Source organism: Salvelinus alpinus, chromosome 18 (genome assembly GCF_045679555.1).
Source record: "Salvelinus alpinus chromosome 18, SLU_Salpinus.1, whole genome shotgun sequence".
Taxonomy (NCBI): Eukaryota; Metazoa; Chordata; class Actinopteri; order Salmoniformes; family Salmonidae; genus Salvelinus; species Salvelinus alpinus.
Window position 1 is genome coordinate 29,134,349 of NC_092103.1, and position 15,746 is coordinate 29,150,094.

The 15,746-nt window shown below is 41.9% G+C and overlaps 1 protein-coding gene across 1 annotated transcript in view; it reads left to right on the top strand.

The window, feature by feature from the left end:
* Positions 1 to 2,401: 2,401 nt before the first annotated feature.
* LOC139544127 (neuropeptide Y receptor type 1-like) overlaps positions 2,402 to 15,746 on the top strand; it is a 28,733-nt gene continuing 15,388 nt past the window's right edge. Inside the window, exons 1-4 of the mRNA XM_071350909.1 lie at positions 2,402 to 2,988; positions 3,143 to 3,384; positions 12,444 to 12,590; positions 13,117 to 13,333. Of these exons, the coding sequence (XP_071207010.1) occupies positions 2,680 to 2,988; positions 3,143 to 3,384; positions 12,444 to 12,590; positions 13,117 to 13,333 (915 nt within the window). The 5' untranslated portion in view covers positions 2,402 to 2,679. The remainder of the gene's footprint in view (positions 2,989 to 3,142; positions 3,385 to 12,443; positions 12,591 to 13,116; positions 13,334 to 15,746) is intronic.

The window sequence follows — 15,746 nt, forward strand, 5'->3', positions numbered from 1 at the left end:
GTGAAGAACAGAGAGAGAGACAGAGATAAAGATAGAATGAGAGATGAAGAGTAAGAGAAAGACATTTGTAATGTCTTTATTCTTTTGAAACTTCTGTATGTTAAATGTTTACTGTAAATTTTTATTGTTTATTTCACTTTTGTATATTATCTACCTCAATGTTAACATATGTTTCCCATGCCAATAAAGCCCATTGAATTGAATTGAATTGAAAGAGCGAGAGAGAAGCTGGAGTAATTGTCACAGAGAGCTGCTTTCCTGAAGGAAGAGAGACAGATATAATTACATCCACATCTCCTCTCTCCTCTAATATCTTTCCTTGTGCTCTTCAACACTGCCTAGAGATTTTATTAATATTTAGTGGACATTTTAATATTTAGTGGACAATGAAAGCCTTTCCTCCCTCTTCTTATCTTCTACTCTCTCTACTTATTAGTTATCCCCTTCTCACAATAATACATTTTCTCTCTACTTATTAGTTCTCCCTCTCTTCTCTGTTTAATATCTTCTTTCTCTGCTTATTAGTTCTCCCTCTCTTCTCTGTTTAATATCTTATCTTTCTACTTATTAGTTCTCCCCCTCTTCTCTGTTTAATATCTTCTCTTTCTACTTATTAGTTCTCCCCCTCTTCTCTGTTTATTATCTTCTCTTTCTACTTATTAGTTATCCCCCTCTTCTCTGTTTAATATCATCTCTCTCTACTTATTAGTTATCCCCCTCTTCTCTGTTTAATATCATCTCTCTCTACTTATTAGTTCCCCCCCCTTTTCTCGCTTTACTATCTTCTCTCTACTTATTAGTTCTCCCCCTCTTCTCTGTTTATTATCTTCTCTTTCTACTTATTAGTTATCCCCCTCTTCTCTCTTTAATATCTTCTCTCTCTACTTATTAGTTCTCCCCCTCTTCTCTCTTTAATATCTTCTCTTTCTACTTATTAGTTCTCCCCCTCTTCTCTGTTTAATACTGTATCTTCTCTTTCTACTTATTAGTTCTCCCCCTCTTCTCTGTTTAATATCATCTCTCTCTACTTATTAGTTCTCCCCCTTTTCTCGCTTTAATATCTTCTCTCTACTTATTAGTTCTCCCCCTCTTCTCTGTTTAATAATGTCACGCCCTGATCTGTTTCACCTGTCCTTGTTATTGTCTCCACCCCCTCCAGGTTTCGCTGATTTTCCCCAGTGTATTTAGCCCTGTGTTCCCTGTCTCTCTGTGCCAGTTCGTCTTGTATGTTTCCAAGTCAACCAGCGTTTTCCCGTTCCCATGCTTTTTGCATTCTCCTTTTTCTAGTCCTCCGGTTTTGACCGTTGCCTGTTTCTGGACTTTGTACCCGCCTGCCTGACCATTCTGCCTGCCTTGACCATGAGCCTTTTCTGCCACTCTGTACCTCCTGGACTCTGATCTGGTTTTGACCTTTTTGCCTGTCCACGACCATTCTCTTGCCTACTCCTTTGGATTATTAAACATTTGTAAGACTCCAACTAGCTGCCTCCTGTGTCTGCATTTGAGTCTCGCCTTGTGCCTTGATAAATATCTTCTCTCTATTTATTAGGTCTCCCGCTCTTCTCTCTTTAATATCATCTCTCTACCTATTAGTTATCCCCCTCTTCTTTCTTTAATATCTTCTCTCTCTACTTATTAGTTATCCCCCTCTTCTCTCTTTAATATCTTCTCTCTACTTATTAGTTATCCCCCTCTTCTCTCTTTAATATCTTCTCTCTCTACTTATTAGTTCTCCCCCTCTTCTCTGTTTAATATCATCTCTCTACCTATTAGTTATCCCCCTCTTCTTTCTTTAATATCTTCTCTCTCTACTTATTAGTTATCCCCCTCTTCTCTCTTTAATATCTTCTCTCTACTTATTAGTTATCCCCCTCTTCTCTCTTTAATATCTTCTCTCTCTACTTATTAGTTCTCCCCCTCTTCTCTGTTTAATATCTTCTCTCTACTTATTAGTTCTCCCCCTCTTCTCTGTTTAATATCTTCTCTCTACTTATTAGTTCTCCCCCTCTTCTCCGTTTAATATCTTCTCTCTACTTATTAATTCTCCCCATATTCTCTCTTTTTCTATTCTCAACTTCTCCCCTCTTAATTGTTCTAATATTCTCCCTTCTCATACCTTCTCTGTCCTCATCTAAACTATGTTCCCTCTTTTCTTTTTTCTAATTTCCTTTTTTTATGATCCTCTTGTCCTCTCCTCTCTTCTAATCTCATTTTCTCTCATCTTCTGTTCTGTCTTTTCACATTTTCTCTCATCTTCTGTATGTATATCTTCTAAGTTCTATTCTCTTTTCCTCCACTCCCTCTATTCATGATCTTTAGATCTTTTCTTACAGATTCTCTCCTCTTATACAGTAGATAGACTGAGATTATTTTCTATTCTCTTCCCTGTTTTACAGATAGACTTTGTGCTCCTCCTGAGCCAAACCAATCATATTGTCTCCATCAGACTGAGTGCTCAACCAATAAGAGTGATTAGCAGACTCGGAGAGACAATCACAGCGACTCTAACATCTTGACGACCAATCAGACAACTGAGGAGGGTATAGAAGGACTATAACTGCCTGATTACCCAGTCACCCTGTCCCCTCTACACCCCCTTTAGCTCCCTCTTGCCCCCCATCAACTCCCAGGCTCTGCCAGTAAGCTCCCTCTAACAGCCCCCAAAACACTTCTTCCACCATGACCAATAACAGCAGCTCCTCTGGCGTCTGGGATAACTCTGATTGGTCAGAGTCAGCCCAGTGTCCGCCCTCGGTGAGTGGAGCCACCTTCCTCATCGTGGCCTACAGCACGGTGATCGCAGTAGGGTTGCTAGGCAATGTGGGCCTGGTTTTCATCATCGGGCGGCAGAAGGAACTGCATAATGTCACCAACATTCTAATCGCCAACCTGTCCTGCTCCGACATCTTGATGTGTGTGGTGTGTCTACCCGTCACCGTCATCTATACTCTGATGGACCGCTGGGTACTGGGGGAGGCACTCTGCAAGGTGAGAACACAGTCTTTTCTTCAAAAAAATCCTTGTTCAGAGTTCCTGTATCTTTGTTTGATAACCTTGCCGTGTTTGTTTGTGTCCATAATGTGCCTTTTTCTCCTCCCTCTCCCTCTCTTGTCCCTTATATATCTCCTCTCTTCACCATCAGGTCACTCCGTTTGTACAGTGTGTGTCAGTGACGGTGTCTATTTTCTCCCTGGTGTTGATTGCGTTGGAGCGCCATCAGTTGATCCTGCACCCTACTGGCTGGTCCCCAGCAGCAGGCCACTCCTACCTGGCCGTAGGTCTCACCTGGTTGGTCGCCTGCTTCATATCACTCCCGTTCCTGTCCTACAACATTCTGACCGACAACCCCTTCCAGAACCTCACCCTGCCTGCCAACCCCTTCAGGTGAGTCTGTGTGTGTGTGTGTGTGTGTGTGTGTGTGTGTGTGTGTGTGTGTGTGTGTGTGTGTGTGTGTGTGTGTGTGTGTGTGTGTGTGTGTGTGTGTGTGTGTGTGTGTGTGTGTGTGTTCATAAATTCACTCTGGCTACCTACTCTGATTTCAGAGCACTCTCGTCTGAGTGTGCCAGAGCGCAGAACAAGTGATGAATTTACGAACGCTCTCTTTGTCTTTTATTCTCTCCCTTCCTCTCTCTCTCTCTCTCTCTCTCTCTCTCTCTCTCTCAATTCAATTTAAGGGCTTTATTGGCATGTTAAACATATGTTAACATTGCCAAACCAAGTGAAATAGATAATAAACAAAAGTGAAATAAACAATAAAAAAATGTACAGTAAACATTACACTCACAAAAGTCCCAGAAGAATAAAGACATTTCAAATGTCATTTTATGTGCAAATAGTTAAAGTACAAAAGGGAAAATAAATAAACATAAATATGGGTTGTATTTACAATGGTGTTTGTTATTCACTAGTTGCCTTTTTTGTGGCAACAGGTCACAAATCTTGCTGCTGTGATTGCACACTGTGATATTTCACCATGTAGATATGGGAGTTTATCAAAATTGGGTTTGTTTTCGAATTCTTTGTGGGTCTGTGTAATCTGAGGGAAATATGTATCTCTAATATGGTCATACATTTGGCAGGAATTTAGGAAGTGCAGCTCAGTTTCCACCTAATTTTGTGGGCAGTGTGCACATAGCCTGTCTTTTCTTGAGAGTCAGGTCTGCCTACGGCGGCCTTTCTCAATAGCAAGGCTATTCTCACTGAGTCTGTACATAGTCAAAGCTTTCCTTAACTTTTTTAGGATAGGGGGCAGCATTTGAAATTTTGGATGAAAAACGTGCCCAAAGTAAACTGCCTGCTACTCAGGCCCAGAAGCTAGGATATGCATATAATTGGTAGATTTGGATAGAAAACTCTAAAGTTTCCAAAACTGTTAAAATAATGTATGTGAGTATAACAGAACTGAAATGGCAGGCGAAAACCTGAGGAAAATCCATCCAGGAAGTGCTATTATTTTGAAATGGATGTTTTTCCATTGAAAGCCTATCCACCATACAAAATGGTTAGGACCCAGATTGCGTTCCCTATGGCTTCCACTAGCTGCGAACAGTCTTTAGACATTGTTTCAGGCCTTTATTCTGAAAAATGAGGGAGAATGAGCAGTTTCAATGAGAGGCCAGTGGAAAGTCCCCAACCTGTTTGGTGCGCAATCCCGAGACACTTCAACTGTGAGAGACGGAATCTAAAACAAAAATCCAGAAAATCACATTGTATGATTTTTAAGTAATTCATTTGCATTTTATTGCATGACATAAGTATTTGATCACCTACCAACCAGTAAAAATTCCGGCTCTCACAGACCTGTTAGTTTTTCTTTAAGAAGCCCTCCTGTTCTCCACTCATTACCTGTATTAACAGCACCTGTTTGAACTTGTTACCTTTATAAAAGACACCTGTCCACACACTCAAACAGACTCCAACCTCTCCACAATGGCCAAGACCAGAGAGCTGTGTAAGGACATCAGGGTTAAATTGTAGACCTGCACAAGGCTGGGATGGGCTACAGGACAATAGGCAAGCAGCTTGGTGAGAAGGCAACAACTGTTGGCGCAATTATTAGAAAATGGAAGAAGTTCAAGATGACGGTCAATCACCCTCGGTCTGGGGCTCCATGCAAGATCTCACCTCGTGGGGCATCAATGATCATGAGGAAGGTGAGGGATCAGCCCAGAACTACACGGCAGGACCTGGTCAATGACCTGAAGAGAGCTGGGACCACAGTCTCAAAGAAAACCATTAGTAACACACTACGCCGTCATGGATTAAAATCCTGCTCAAGCCAGCGCATGTCCAGGCCCGTCTGAAGTTTGCCAATGACCATCTGGATGATCCAGAGGAGGAATGGGAGAAGGTCATGTGGTCTGATGAGACAAAAATAGAGCTTTTTGGTCTAAACTCCACTCGCTGTGTTTGGAGGAAGAAGAAGGATGAGTACAACCCCAAGAACACCATCCCAACCGTGAAGCATGGAGGTGGAAACATCATTCTTTGGGGATGCTTTTCTGCAAAGGGGACAGGACGACTGCACCGTATTGAGGGGAGGACGGATGGGGCCATGTATCGCGAGATCTTGGCCAACAACCTCCTTCCCTCAGTAAGAGCATTGAAGATGGGTCGTGGCTGGGTCTTCCAGCATGACAACGACCCGAAACACACAGCCAGGGCAACTAAGGAGTGGCTCCGTAAGAAGCATCTCAAGGTCCTGGAGTGGCCTAGCCAGTCTCCAGACCTGAACCCAATAGAAAATCTTTGGAGGGAGCTGAAAGTCCGTATTGCCCAGCGACAGCCCCGAAACCTGAAGGATCTGGAGAAGGTCTGTATGGAGGAGTGGGCCAAAATCCCTGCTGCAGTGTGTGCAAACCTGGTCAAGAACTACAGGAAACGTATGATCTCTGTAATTGCAAACAAAGGTTTCTGTACCAAATATTAAGTTCTGCTTTTCTGATGTATCAAATACTTATGTCATGCAATAAAATGCAAATTAATTACTTAAAAATCATACAATGTGATTTTCTGGATTTTTGTTTCCGTCTCTCACAGTTGAAGTGTACCTATGATAAAAATTACAGACCTCTACATGCTTTGTAAGTAGGAAAACCTGCAAAATCGGCAGTGTATCAAATAGTTGTTCTCCCCACTGTACACGTGTCTTATATCATTTTAAAGGTAATCTTGTTGTTAATCCCACCAAAGTGTCCGATTTCAAATATGCTTTTCAGCGAAAGCACTACAAACGATTATGTTAGGTCACCACCATACCACAATAAGCACAGCCATTTTTCCAGCGAAAGATAGCTTTCACAAAAAGCAGAAATAGAGATAAAATTAATCACTAACCTTTGATTATCTTCATCAGATGACACTCATAGCACTTCATGTTACACAATACATGCATGTTTTGTTTGATAAAGTTCATATTTATATAAAAAAATCGGAGTTTACATTGGCGCGTTACATTCACTAGTTCCAAAAACATCAAGTGATTTTGCATAGCCACATCGTTTCAACAGAAATACTCATCATAAATGTAGATGATAATACAAGTTATACACATGGAATTATAGATATACCTCTCCTTAATGCAACCGCTGTGTCAGATTTTTTTTTAACTTTGCGGAAAAAACAAACCATGCAATAATCTGAGACGGCGCTCAGAACAATAGCCAAATTAGCCGCCATGTTGGAGTCAACAGAAATACGAAATTACATCATAAATATTCCCTTACCTTTGATTATCTTCATCAGAATGCAGTGCTAGGAATCTTATTTCCACAATAAATCGTTGTTTTGTTCGATAATGTCCATTACTTATGTCCAATTAGCTAATTTTGCTAGCATGTGTACGTGTCCAAACGCTCGCGCAGATGCAGGCAAACGTAATATAACTTTTTGAAGTTATACTTTTTACAAGTCGAATAAACTGGTCAAACTTAGTAGAGAATAAATCTTCAGGATGTTGTTATCATCTATATCCAATAATTCTTCTCCGTCTCTATAAGTAATGGAACGCATGGCGATATCATGAGGAAAGTGCGTGACCAAGAACTGGCACTCTGCCAGACCACTGACTCAAACACCTCCCATCCGGTCCCACAACACAGCATAAGCTTCATTCCACGTTCTACTGACTGTTGACATCTAGTGGAAGGCATAGGAAGTGCAAACAGATCCATATATTACAGGGAATTTAATAGGCGTACTCTATGAGTGGATACGTATGCCATTCGGCCTCATGAACGCTCCTGCAGCTTTTCAGCGGTGTATGGAGGAGTGTTTGGAAGGGCTCCGGGATAACTTCTGCATTCCTTATCTGGACGACACGCTAGTTTTCAGTTAAACTTTCGACAGCCATGTGAATGATGTGCAAAAAAATTTGCAGCGTCTCAGAGAGTATGGCATTAAACTCAAACCCAGTAAGTGTGATCTCTTTAAACCCCAGGTCCGTTATTTGGGCAGAATAGTGTCTGCAGAGGGCAGCCGAGTTGACCCAGCCGATTTTGAAGCAGTAAGAGCATTGAAAAAAATCAGACCAGAGACTGTGGGTCAGCTCAGACAAATGCTTGGTTTACTCACTTACTACAGACAGTACATCAAAGACTTTTCTAGGAGGGCCAGCTGCCTGTATGACCTCCTGAAAGCAGATTCAGAGAAATTACCTGACCACCCACGGAAAACAAAAACAAAGAAAGTAAGTCATGTGGTGCCCTCAAACAAGCCAATCCTGTGGACTGACCAGCATCAACAGGCACTTGAACAGCTGATTGAGTGTTTGCTTCACCCACCAGTCTTAGGTTTCCCTGATTTCACTCAGCCATTTGTTGTACACACTGATGTGTCACACCAAGGCTTGGGAGCAGTTCTTTATCAAAAGCAAGATGGGAAGCTTAGGGTCATTGCTTATGGCTCTCGAACCTTAACAGCAGCTGAGAAGAACTATCACTACCACTCGGGCAAGCTAGAATTTCTAGCTCTAAAATGGGCAATCACTGATAAGTTCCATGATTATTTGTACTATGCTCCGACCTTCACTGTATACAGCGATAACAACCCGCTCAGCTACATTCTGTCTACTGCAAAACTGAACGCAACCACTTCCAGGTGGGTTTCAGAATTGGCTGATTTCCACTTTACAATAAAGTACAGGCCAGGCAGAGAGAACGGTGATGCAGATGTGTTGTCAAGGATGCCACTGGATGTAGAGTCACTGATGAGAGAATGTTCTGAGGAGCTTCCACCAGACACCATTGCCGCCACGATACAAGCAGTTGAGGTACAGAAAGAGGCTGTTGTACCTTGGTCACTTTCAGCTGCAGCTATGTCAGTGTCAGCTGAAGGTGAGACAACCACTGCAACAACCAGCTCGATCCCAAAAGATGGGATAAGAGAAGCACAAGAATCTGATCCGGTCATCCGTCCTGTGCTCAATTTCAAACTGTCTGGTTCTAAACCGCCAGTTAATAAAGAGCAAAAGGAATTCAGTCCAAAGACAAAGTGCCTATTCAGAGAATGGGACAAATTGACAATAGACAGTGATGGCATTCTGTACAGAATCACTACAGCCCGCAAGCGGTTAGTTCTACCAGAGCAGTACAAAGGTAAAGTGATGGAAGAGTTGCACAATAACATGGGACACCAAGGTACTGACTGCACTGTATCACTAGTACGTGACCGCTTCTTTTGGCCATATATGCAATCTGACATCGAGCACTATGTGACTAAAACTTGTAGCTGTGTCAAGCAGAAAAAGCCAGCCCATGAAACAAGAGCTCCTCTGACAAAAATTGTGACAACACAGCCATTTGAACTGGTATGTATAGACTTGCTTCATCTCGACAGATGCAAAGGGGGATATGAGTACATCCTCGTGATTGTTGATAATTTTACACGTTTCACTCAAGCCTACGCCACCACATCAAAGTCAGGTAAAACTGCTGCAAATCTCATCTTCAATGACTTTGCCCTGAAGTTTGGGTTCCCATCCCGCATCCACCATGACCAAGGGGGAGAATTTGAAAATCAGTTGTTCCATCAGTTAAAGAAACTCAGTGGCATGGCGGGGTCCAGAACAACACCCTACCACCCGATGGGGAACGGTCAAGTGGAACGCATGAACAGAACATTGTTGCAAATGTTAAAGACACTAACTGAGACACAAAAGTCAAATTGGAAGGAGTCTCTGAACAAACTGGTTTATGCCTATAACTGCACCCGTTGCGAAGTGACTGGCTATTCACCATTTTATCTTCTGTTTGGGAGATCACCCAGGCTTCCAGTTGATATGCTCTTTGGATTGTGCACAGAGGCAGGTTCCAGTAACCATCGAGACTACGTGGAGAACTGGAAACGAGGGATGGAAGAAGCATACGCCATTGCAAATGAAAATGCTCAGAAAGCCGCTGAAAGAAGTAAGAAGTACTATGACACTTAAGTTAGGAGTTCAGTGCTACAGCCTGGCGAGCGAGTTCTGATTAAAAACCTGACACCGAGAGGAAGACCAGGCAAACTCCGTAACTATTGGGAAGATACAATTCACACAGTAGTGAGACAAATGGGTTCAGACCTGCCGATTTATGAATTGAGACCAGAAAAGGGTAGGGGACGCTCCAGGGTCCTGCACAGAAACCTGCTCATGTCCTGTGACCACTTACCTTTTGAGACACAACCAGAAATGACAAAAGTCAGAAAAAAAGGAGACATCAGCCTGCATCACATCCTCTAGATTCTGATGAAGACAGCGGGGATGAATATGACCTTCATCATGAGCCGCTACAGGTTCCCACATCTCCTACAGTACCTGAGGAGAGGAATGATGAACCAGCGAGAGAGTGGGAACACAGGCCCCCACCAGTGAAACAGACAGTTGCGGTGCCAGTCCCTGATACTCTACCAGCACAGCCTCTTGTTGAAAAGCGGCTGGAGGAGACAACAACAGTTAAAGACCTGCCTGCTGAGGAGATGAACTTGCCTGCTGAAAATCTGCCTGATGATCGTCCACCAAGTGCCTTTCCTTCATTAACTGATGCTGCTGAACCTGAGGAACCAGCCTGAGGAACCAGCTGCCACAAAGAGAGAGACACCCTCCAAGACGTATCACCTATGATCAGCTTGGTATCCCTTCCTGCTACAGTATCCAGCCACGGCCACAGTTGTTCCCTGTCTACTCTACACCAGGACTGGTTCCATGGCTGCCATCACTACAGCAATGTTACTTTCAGCCACCTTACATGTATGGGCTTCAGCAAACATGAGGCTACAGAGTTGACATGTTTGACCATGGACTACTGACTGATTTCACAGACTGTCACAAGAGACAATTTGCAGACTATGCATTTAGATCATTAAAATTGATGGACTGTTGATCAATAGTATGAGAAAGGACTGTTTATGTTATACAGCTGGTCAACAGATATGGACTGTGAATAACTTGTAAGTTATATTTGAACTGTGACCCTTGACCTCTGCTCAAGTACTACCTTACAGAAGAGGATTTTCTAGGTCCAGTGCATACAGACTGTTGAAGAAGACAATGTTGGTAATGTTGGGACAACATTTATTTTGTCGGGGAGAGTGTGACAGGTTAAAGGAAATACTAATAGCCTGTTATGCATTAAAAAGTATTAGTAAGTTCATAGTATGTGAGGATCTTAAAACATCTAAGGTTAAGAAGATCATGCATTCAGTACTAGTTGATAGAGATTGATAACATTTATATAATTGTGTTAAAATCCGTCAAGCGTACAATGGGTACGAATTGTGAGAGGAATGTGTAAACGTTATGTTGATTACTTTATTTTGTCGTGGGTAAAAGTGTTAATCTGTGATCTACTAAATGCTCTTAATTAATCTATGAGCCTGAGATCGATTGCTCTGGTCTCCACTGAAGGTCCCGGAGAAATTGCGGTCTTTTCTCATTGCACTAAAAGTTTCAATGAGTAAACAATACCGTACCACTCTCGTGATCATTTCTCCCCTTTTTCAGGTACGTTATTGATGATAAAAAAGAGTAATTTAAATGTAATAACTCGCTAACATGTCAAGAGTGTTTAAGGTGTGTCTTAGTAACATATTGAGAAGGTTAGTTAAGTTTGCAGAGAGTAATATGAGCCCTGCTCGGTTGCAGCGAAGAATAGCTTCGTACTGAGAGTAGCTGCCATTTTATGTCGATTGTGAATGAACATGTGCGTTGTTAATAAGATATTTTGCGGTGTTATTTGAATAATGGTTTTTCAAACACTTTATTGCCTGTTGATAAATTGAGTTATGGTTTACTGAGTTAAAGCTTTGTGCTTGACAGTTATATTGAAATTAGTATCTGTTTCAGTGAATTACAGTGTATACTGTTGTGACTTGAATAAGCCTTGTACCCTACAAACCTATCTATTTCCTGTAGATCTGTTGTTCTGTAATGTGTTACTTTTGTAAAATGATTGCACTAAAAGTTTCAAAGAGTAAACAATTCCGTACCACTCTCGTGATCATTTCTCCCCTTTTTCAGGGGCGTAACAATGACTTTAACATCGACCACTCTCAGAATTCTCACTTCCTGTTTGGATTTTTTCTCAGGTGTTTGCCTGCCATATGAGTTCTGTTATACTCACAGACATAATTCAAACAGTTTTAGAAACTTCAGAGTGTTTTCTATCCAATAATAATAATAATATGCATATATTATATTAGTAACTGGGACTGAGGAGCAGGCCGTTTACTATGGGCACCTTTCATCCAAGCTACTCAATACTGCCCCCTGCAGCCATAAGAAGTTAAAACAACCTGAGGATTGATTATAAACATCGTTTGACATGTTTCTACGAACTTTACGGATATTATTTGGAATTTCCGTCTGCCTCTTGTGACCGCATTTGAGCCATTGGATTACTGAACAAAACGCGCCAACAAAATTGAGGTTTTTGGATATAAAAAGGGACTTTATCGAACAAAATGAACATTTATTGTGTAACTGGGAGTCTTGTGAGTGCAACCATATGAAGATCATCAAAGGTAAGTGATTAATTTTATTGCTATTTCTGACTTCCGTGACTAAACTACTTGGCTGCTAACTGTTTGTAATGTTTTGTGTGCTGAGCGCTGTCCTCAGATAATCGCATGGTTTGCTTTCGCCGTAAAGCCTTTTTGAAATCTGACACGGCGGCTGGATTAACAACAAGTTAAGCTTTATTTTGATGTATTGCACTTGTGATTTCATGAAAGTTAAATATTTATAGTAATTTAATTTTAATTTGGCGCTCTGCAATTTCACCGGAAGTTGTCGAAGTGGGACGCTACGTTTGGTCTCACTCTCTCTCTCTCTCTCCCTCTCTCTTGCTCTCTTTCACTCTCATTCTTTCCCTCCCTCTCTCTTGCTCTCCTTCTCTCCCACTCTCTCTCGCTCGCTCCCTCCCTCTCTCTCTCGCTCCCTCCCTCTCTCTCTCACTCTCTCTCCTCAGAGACCATGTGATCTGTTTGGAGAAATGGCCGACTGAAAGACACCGTCTGGCCTACACCACCTCCCTGCTGCTGTTCCAGTACTGCCTCCCTCTACTACTAGTGCTGCTCTGCTACCTCCGCATATTCCTACGCCTACGTCGACGCAGGTGACACACACACGCATGCACACACACATGCACACTCACGCCAGCACACAAGCACACACACACATGCACTCATGCATGCTCGCAAGCACAGACAGACACACACACACACACAAGACAGTCAAAGAATTGTCAGTGAAAAGTCAATAATAGTATGCCTACTCAGACGCAGGTAATACATCAGGACAGGAGTCAATGAATGGTAGTCAATGAGTGACCAATGATGAATAGGTGAATAAAAGAAATGAATGCGTGGAGTAATAGTCCAAGGATCATCAAAGAGGATAGACAATGAACAGTTAATGAGTAAATAGAAATGTTAATGAAATTAGTAAGTACCTGGTAAAGTATGGTTAAATCCCATCCATTTAGTCCGTTCCGGTTGCCACCCATTGATCAAACAAAATTACAACAACAGTTACACAAAGAACAAATAAACAGACAAAGAAAACAGAAACAAAAGTAACTGGAAAAGTGTGGAATACTCTAAGTCCCATCTAAAGTCCTTTCCTGTGTTTTTCCCATCCAGGGACGTGGTGGAGCGGAGCCGGAAGGCCCGAGGAGCCCAGAGGATCAATGCTATGTTGGCGGCCATCGTTGCCGCCTTCGCCCTCTGCTGGCTGCCTCTCAACGTGTTCAACACGATATTCGACTGGGACCACCAGGCGCTGCCCGCCTGCCAGCATGATGCTGTGTTCTCCGCCTGCCACCTCACCGCCATGGCCTCCACCTGTGTCAATCCTGTGGTGAGTGTAGTGGAGTTTAGTTTAGGTTATTAGTATCCACATTAGCTCCTGCACATGCAGCAGCAACTCTTCCTGGGGTCCACATAAAACGTACAAATACATGACAAAGTGCAGAACAGTTATAGACAAGGACATGAAATAGAATTAATAATAATAATAACAAATAAACATAAACAAATAAAATAAATAAGAGTTATAAATTGGATAGACACTAAGAGAGAACAAAAATATTATTTACACTCTATTCTTATATACATATTCATATTATTACACAGTGGGGCAAAAAAGTATTTAGTCAGCCACCAATTGTGCAAGTTCTCCCACTTAAAAAGATGAGAGAGGCCTGTAATTTTCATCATAGGTACACTTCAACTATGACAGACAAAATGAGAGAAAAAAATCCAGAAAATCACATTGTAGGATTTTTAATGCATTTATTTGCAAATTATGGTGGAAAATAAGTCTTTGGTCAATAACAAAAGTTTATCTCAATACTTTGTTATATACCCTTTGTTGGCAATGACAGAGGTCAAACGTTTTCTGTAAGTCTTCACAAGGTTTTCACACACTGTTGCTGGTATTTTGGCCCATTCCTCCATGCAGATCTCCTCTAGAGCAGTGATGTTTTGGGGCTGTTGTTGGGCAACACGGACTTTCAACTCCCTCCAAAGATTTTCTATGGGGTTGAGATCTGGAGACTGGCTAGGCCACTCCAGGACCTTGAAATGCTTCTTACGAAGCCACTCCTTCGTTGCCCGGGCGGTGTGTTTGGGATCATTGTCATGCTGAAAGACCCAGCCACGTTTCATCTTCAATGCCCTTGCTGATGGAAGGAGGTTTTCACTCAAAATCTCACGATACATGGCCCCATTCATTCTTTCCTTTACACGGATCAGTCGTCCTGGTCCCTTTGCAGAAAAACAGCCCCAAAGCATGATGTTTCCACCCCCATGCTTCACAGTAGGTATGGTGTTCTTTGGATGCAACTCAGCATTCTTTGTCCTCCAAACACGACGAGTTGAGTTTTTACCAAAAAGTTCTATTTTGGTTTCATCTGACCATATGACATTCTCCCAATCTTCTTCTGGATCATCCAAATGCTCTCTAGCAAACTTCAGACGGGCCTGGACATGTACTGGCTTAAGCAGGGGGACACGTCTGTCACTGCAGGATTTGAGTCCCTGGCGGCGTAGTGTGTTACTGATGGTAGGCTTTGTTACTTTGGTCCCAGCTCTCTGCAGGTCATTCACTAGGTCCCCCCGTGTGGTTCTGGGATTTTTGCTCACCGTTCTTGTGATAATTTTGACCCCACGAGGGAGATTATCAGTGGTCTTATATGTCTTCCATTTCCTAATAATTGCTCCCACAGTTGATTTCTTCAAACCAAGCTGCTTACCTATTGCGGATTCAGTCTTCCCAGCCTGGTGCAGGTCTACAATTTTGTTTCTGGTGTCCTTTGACAGCTCTTTGGTCTTGGCCATAGTGGAGTTTGGAGTGTGACTGTTTGAGGTTGTAGACAGGTGTCTTTTATACTGATAACAAGTTCAAACAGGTGCCATTAATACAGGTAACGAGTGGAGGACAGAGGAGCCTCTTAAAGAAGAAGTTACAGGACTGTGAGAGCCAGAAATCTTGCTTGTTTGTAGGTGACCAAATACTTATTTTCCACCATAATTTGCAAATAAATTCATAAAAAATCCTACAATGTGATTTTCTGTATTTTTTTCTCTCATTTTGTCTGTCATAGTTGAAGTGTACCTATGATGAAAATTACAGGCCTCTCTCATCTTTTTAAGTGGGAGAACTTGCACAATTGGTGGCTGACTAAATACTTTTTTGCCCCACTGTATACAGTTAAATGAGATATTTAGAAAGAGGAGAGGCTCTGTGAAACAATATGTTGTTTTTTTTATAAATTTTTTAAAGCTAAATGTGCTATTTGCCTGAGTAACGTCTGGTGGCAGAGCATTCCACGATGACATGGCTATATACATAACTGAGCGATGCATTAAATCTGTTTTGGGTTTGGGTACAGTGAAGAAACCCATAGTAGTGTGTCTGGTGGGTTATGTACAGTAGCAGTCAAAGGTTTGGACACACCTACTCATTCAAGGGTTTTTCTTTATTTTTACTATTTTCTACATTGTGGAATAGTAGTGAAGACATCAAAAATTTGAAATAACACATATGGAATCATGTAGTACCCCAAAAAATGGTTAAACAAATCAAAATATATTTTTTTATTTGAGATTCTTCAAAGTAGCCACCGTTTGCCTTGATGACAGCGTTGCACACTCTTGGCATTCTCTCAACCAGCTTCATTGAGTAGTCGACTGGAATGCATTTCAATTAACAGGTGTGCCTTGTTAAAAGTTAATTTGTGGAATTTCTTTCCTTCTTAATGTGTTTCAGC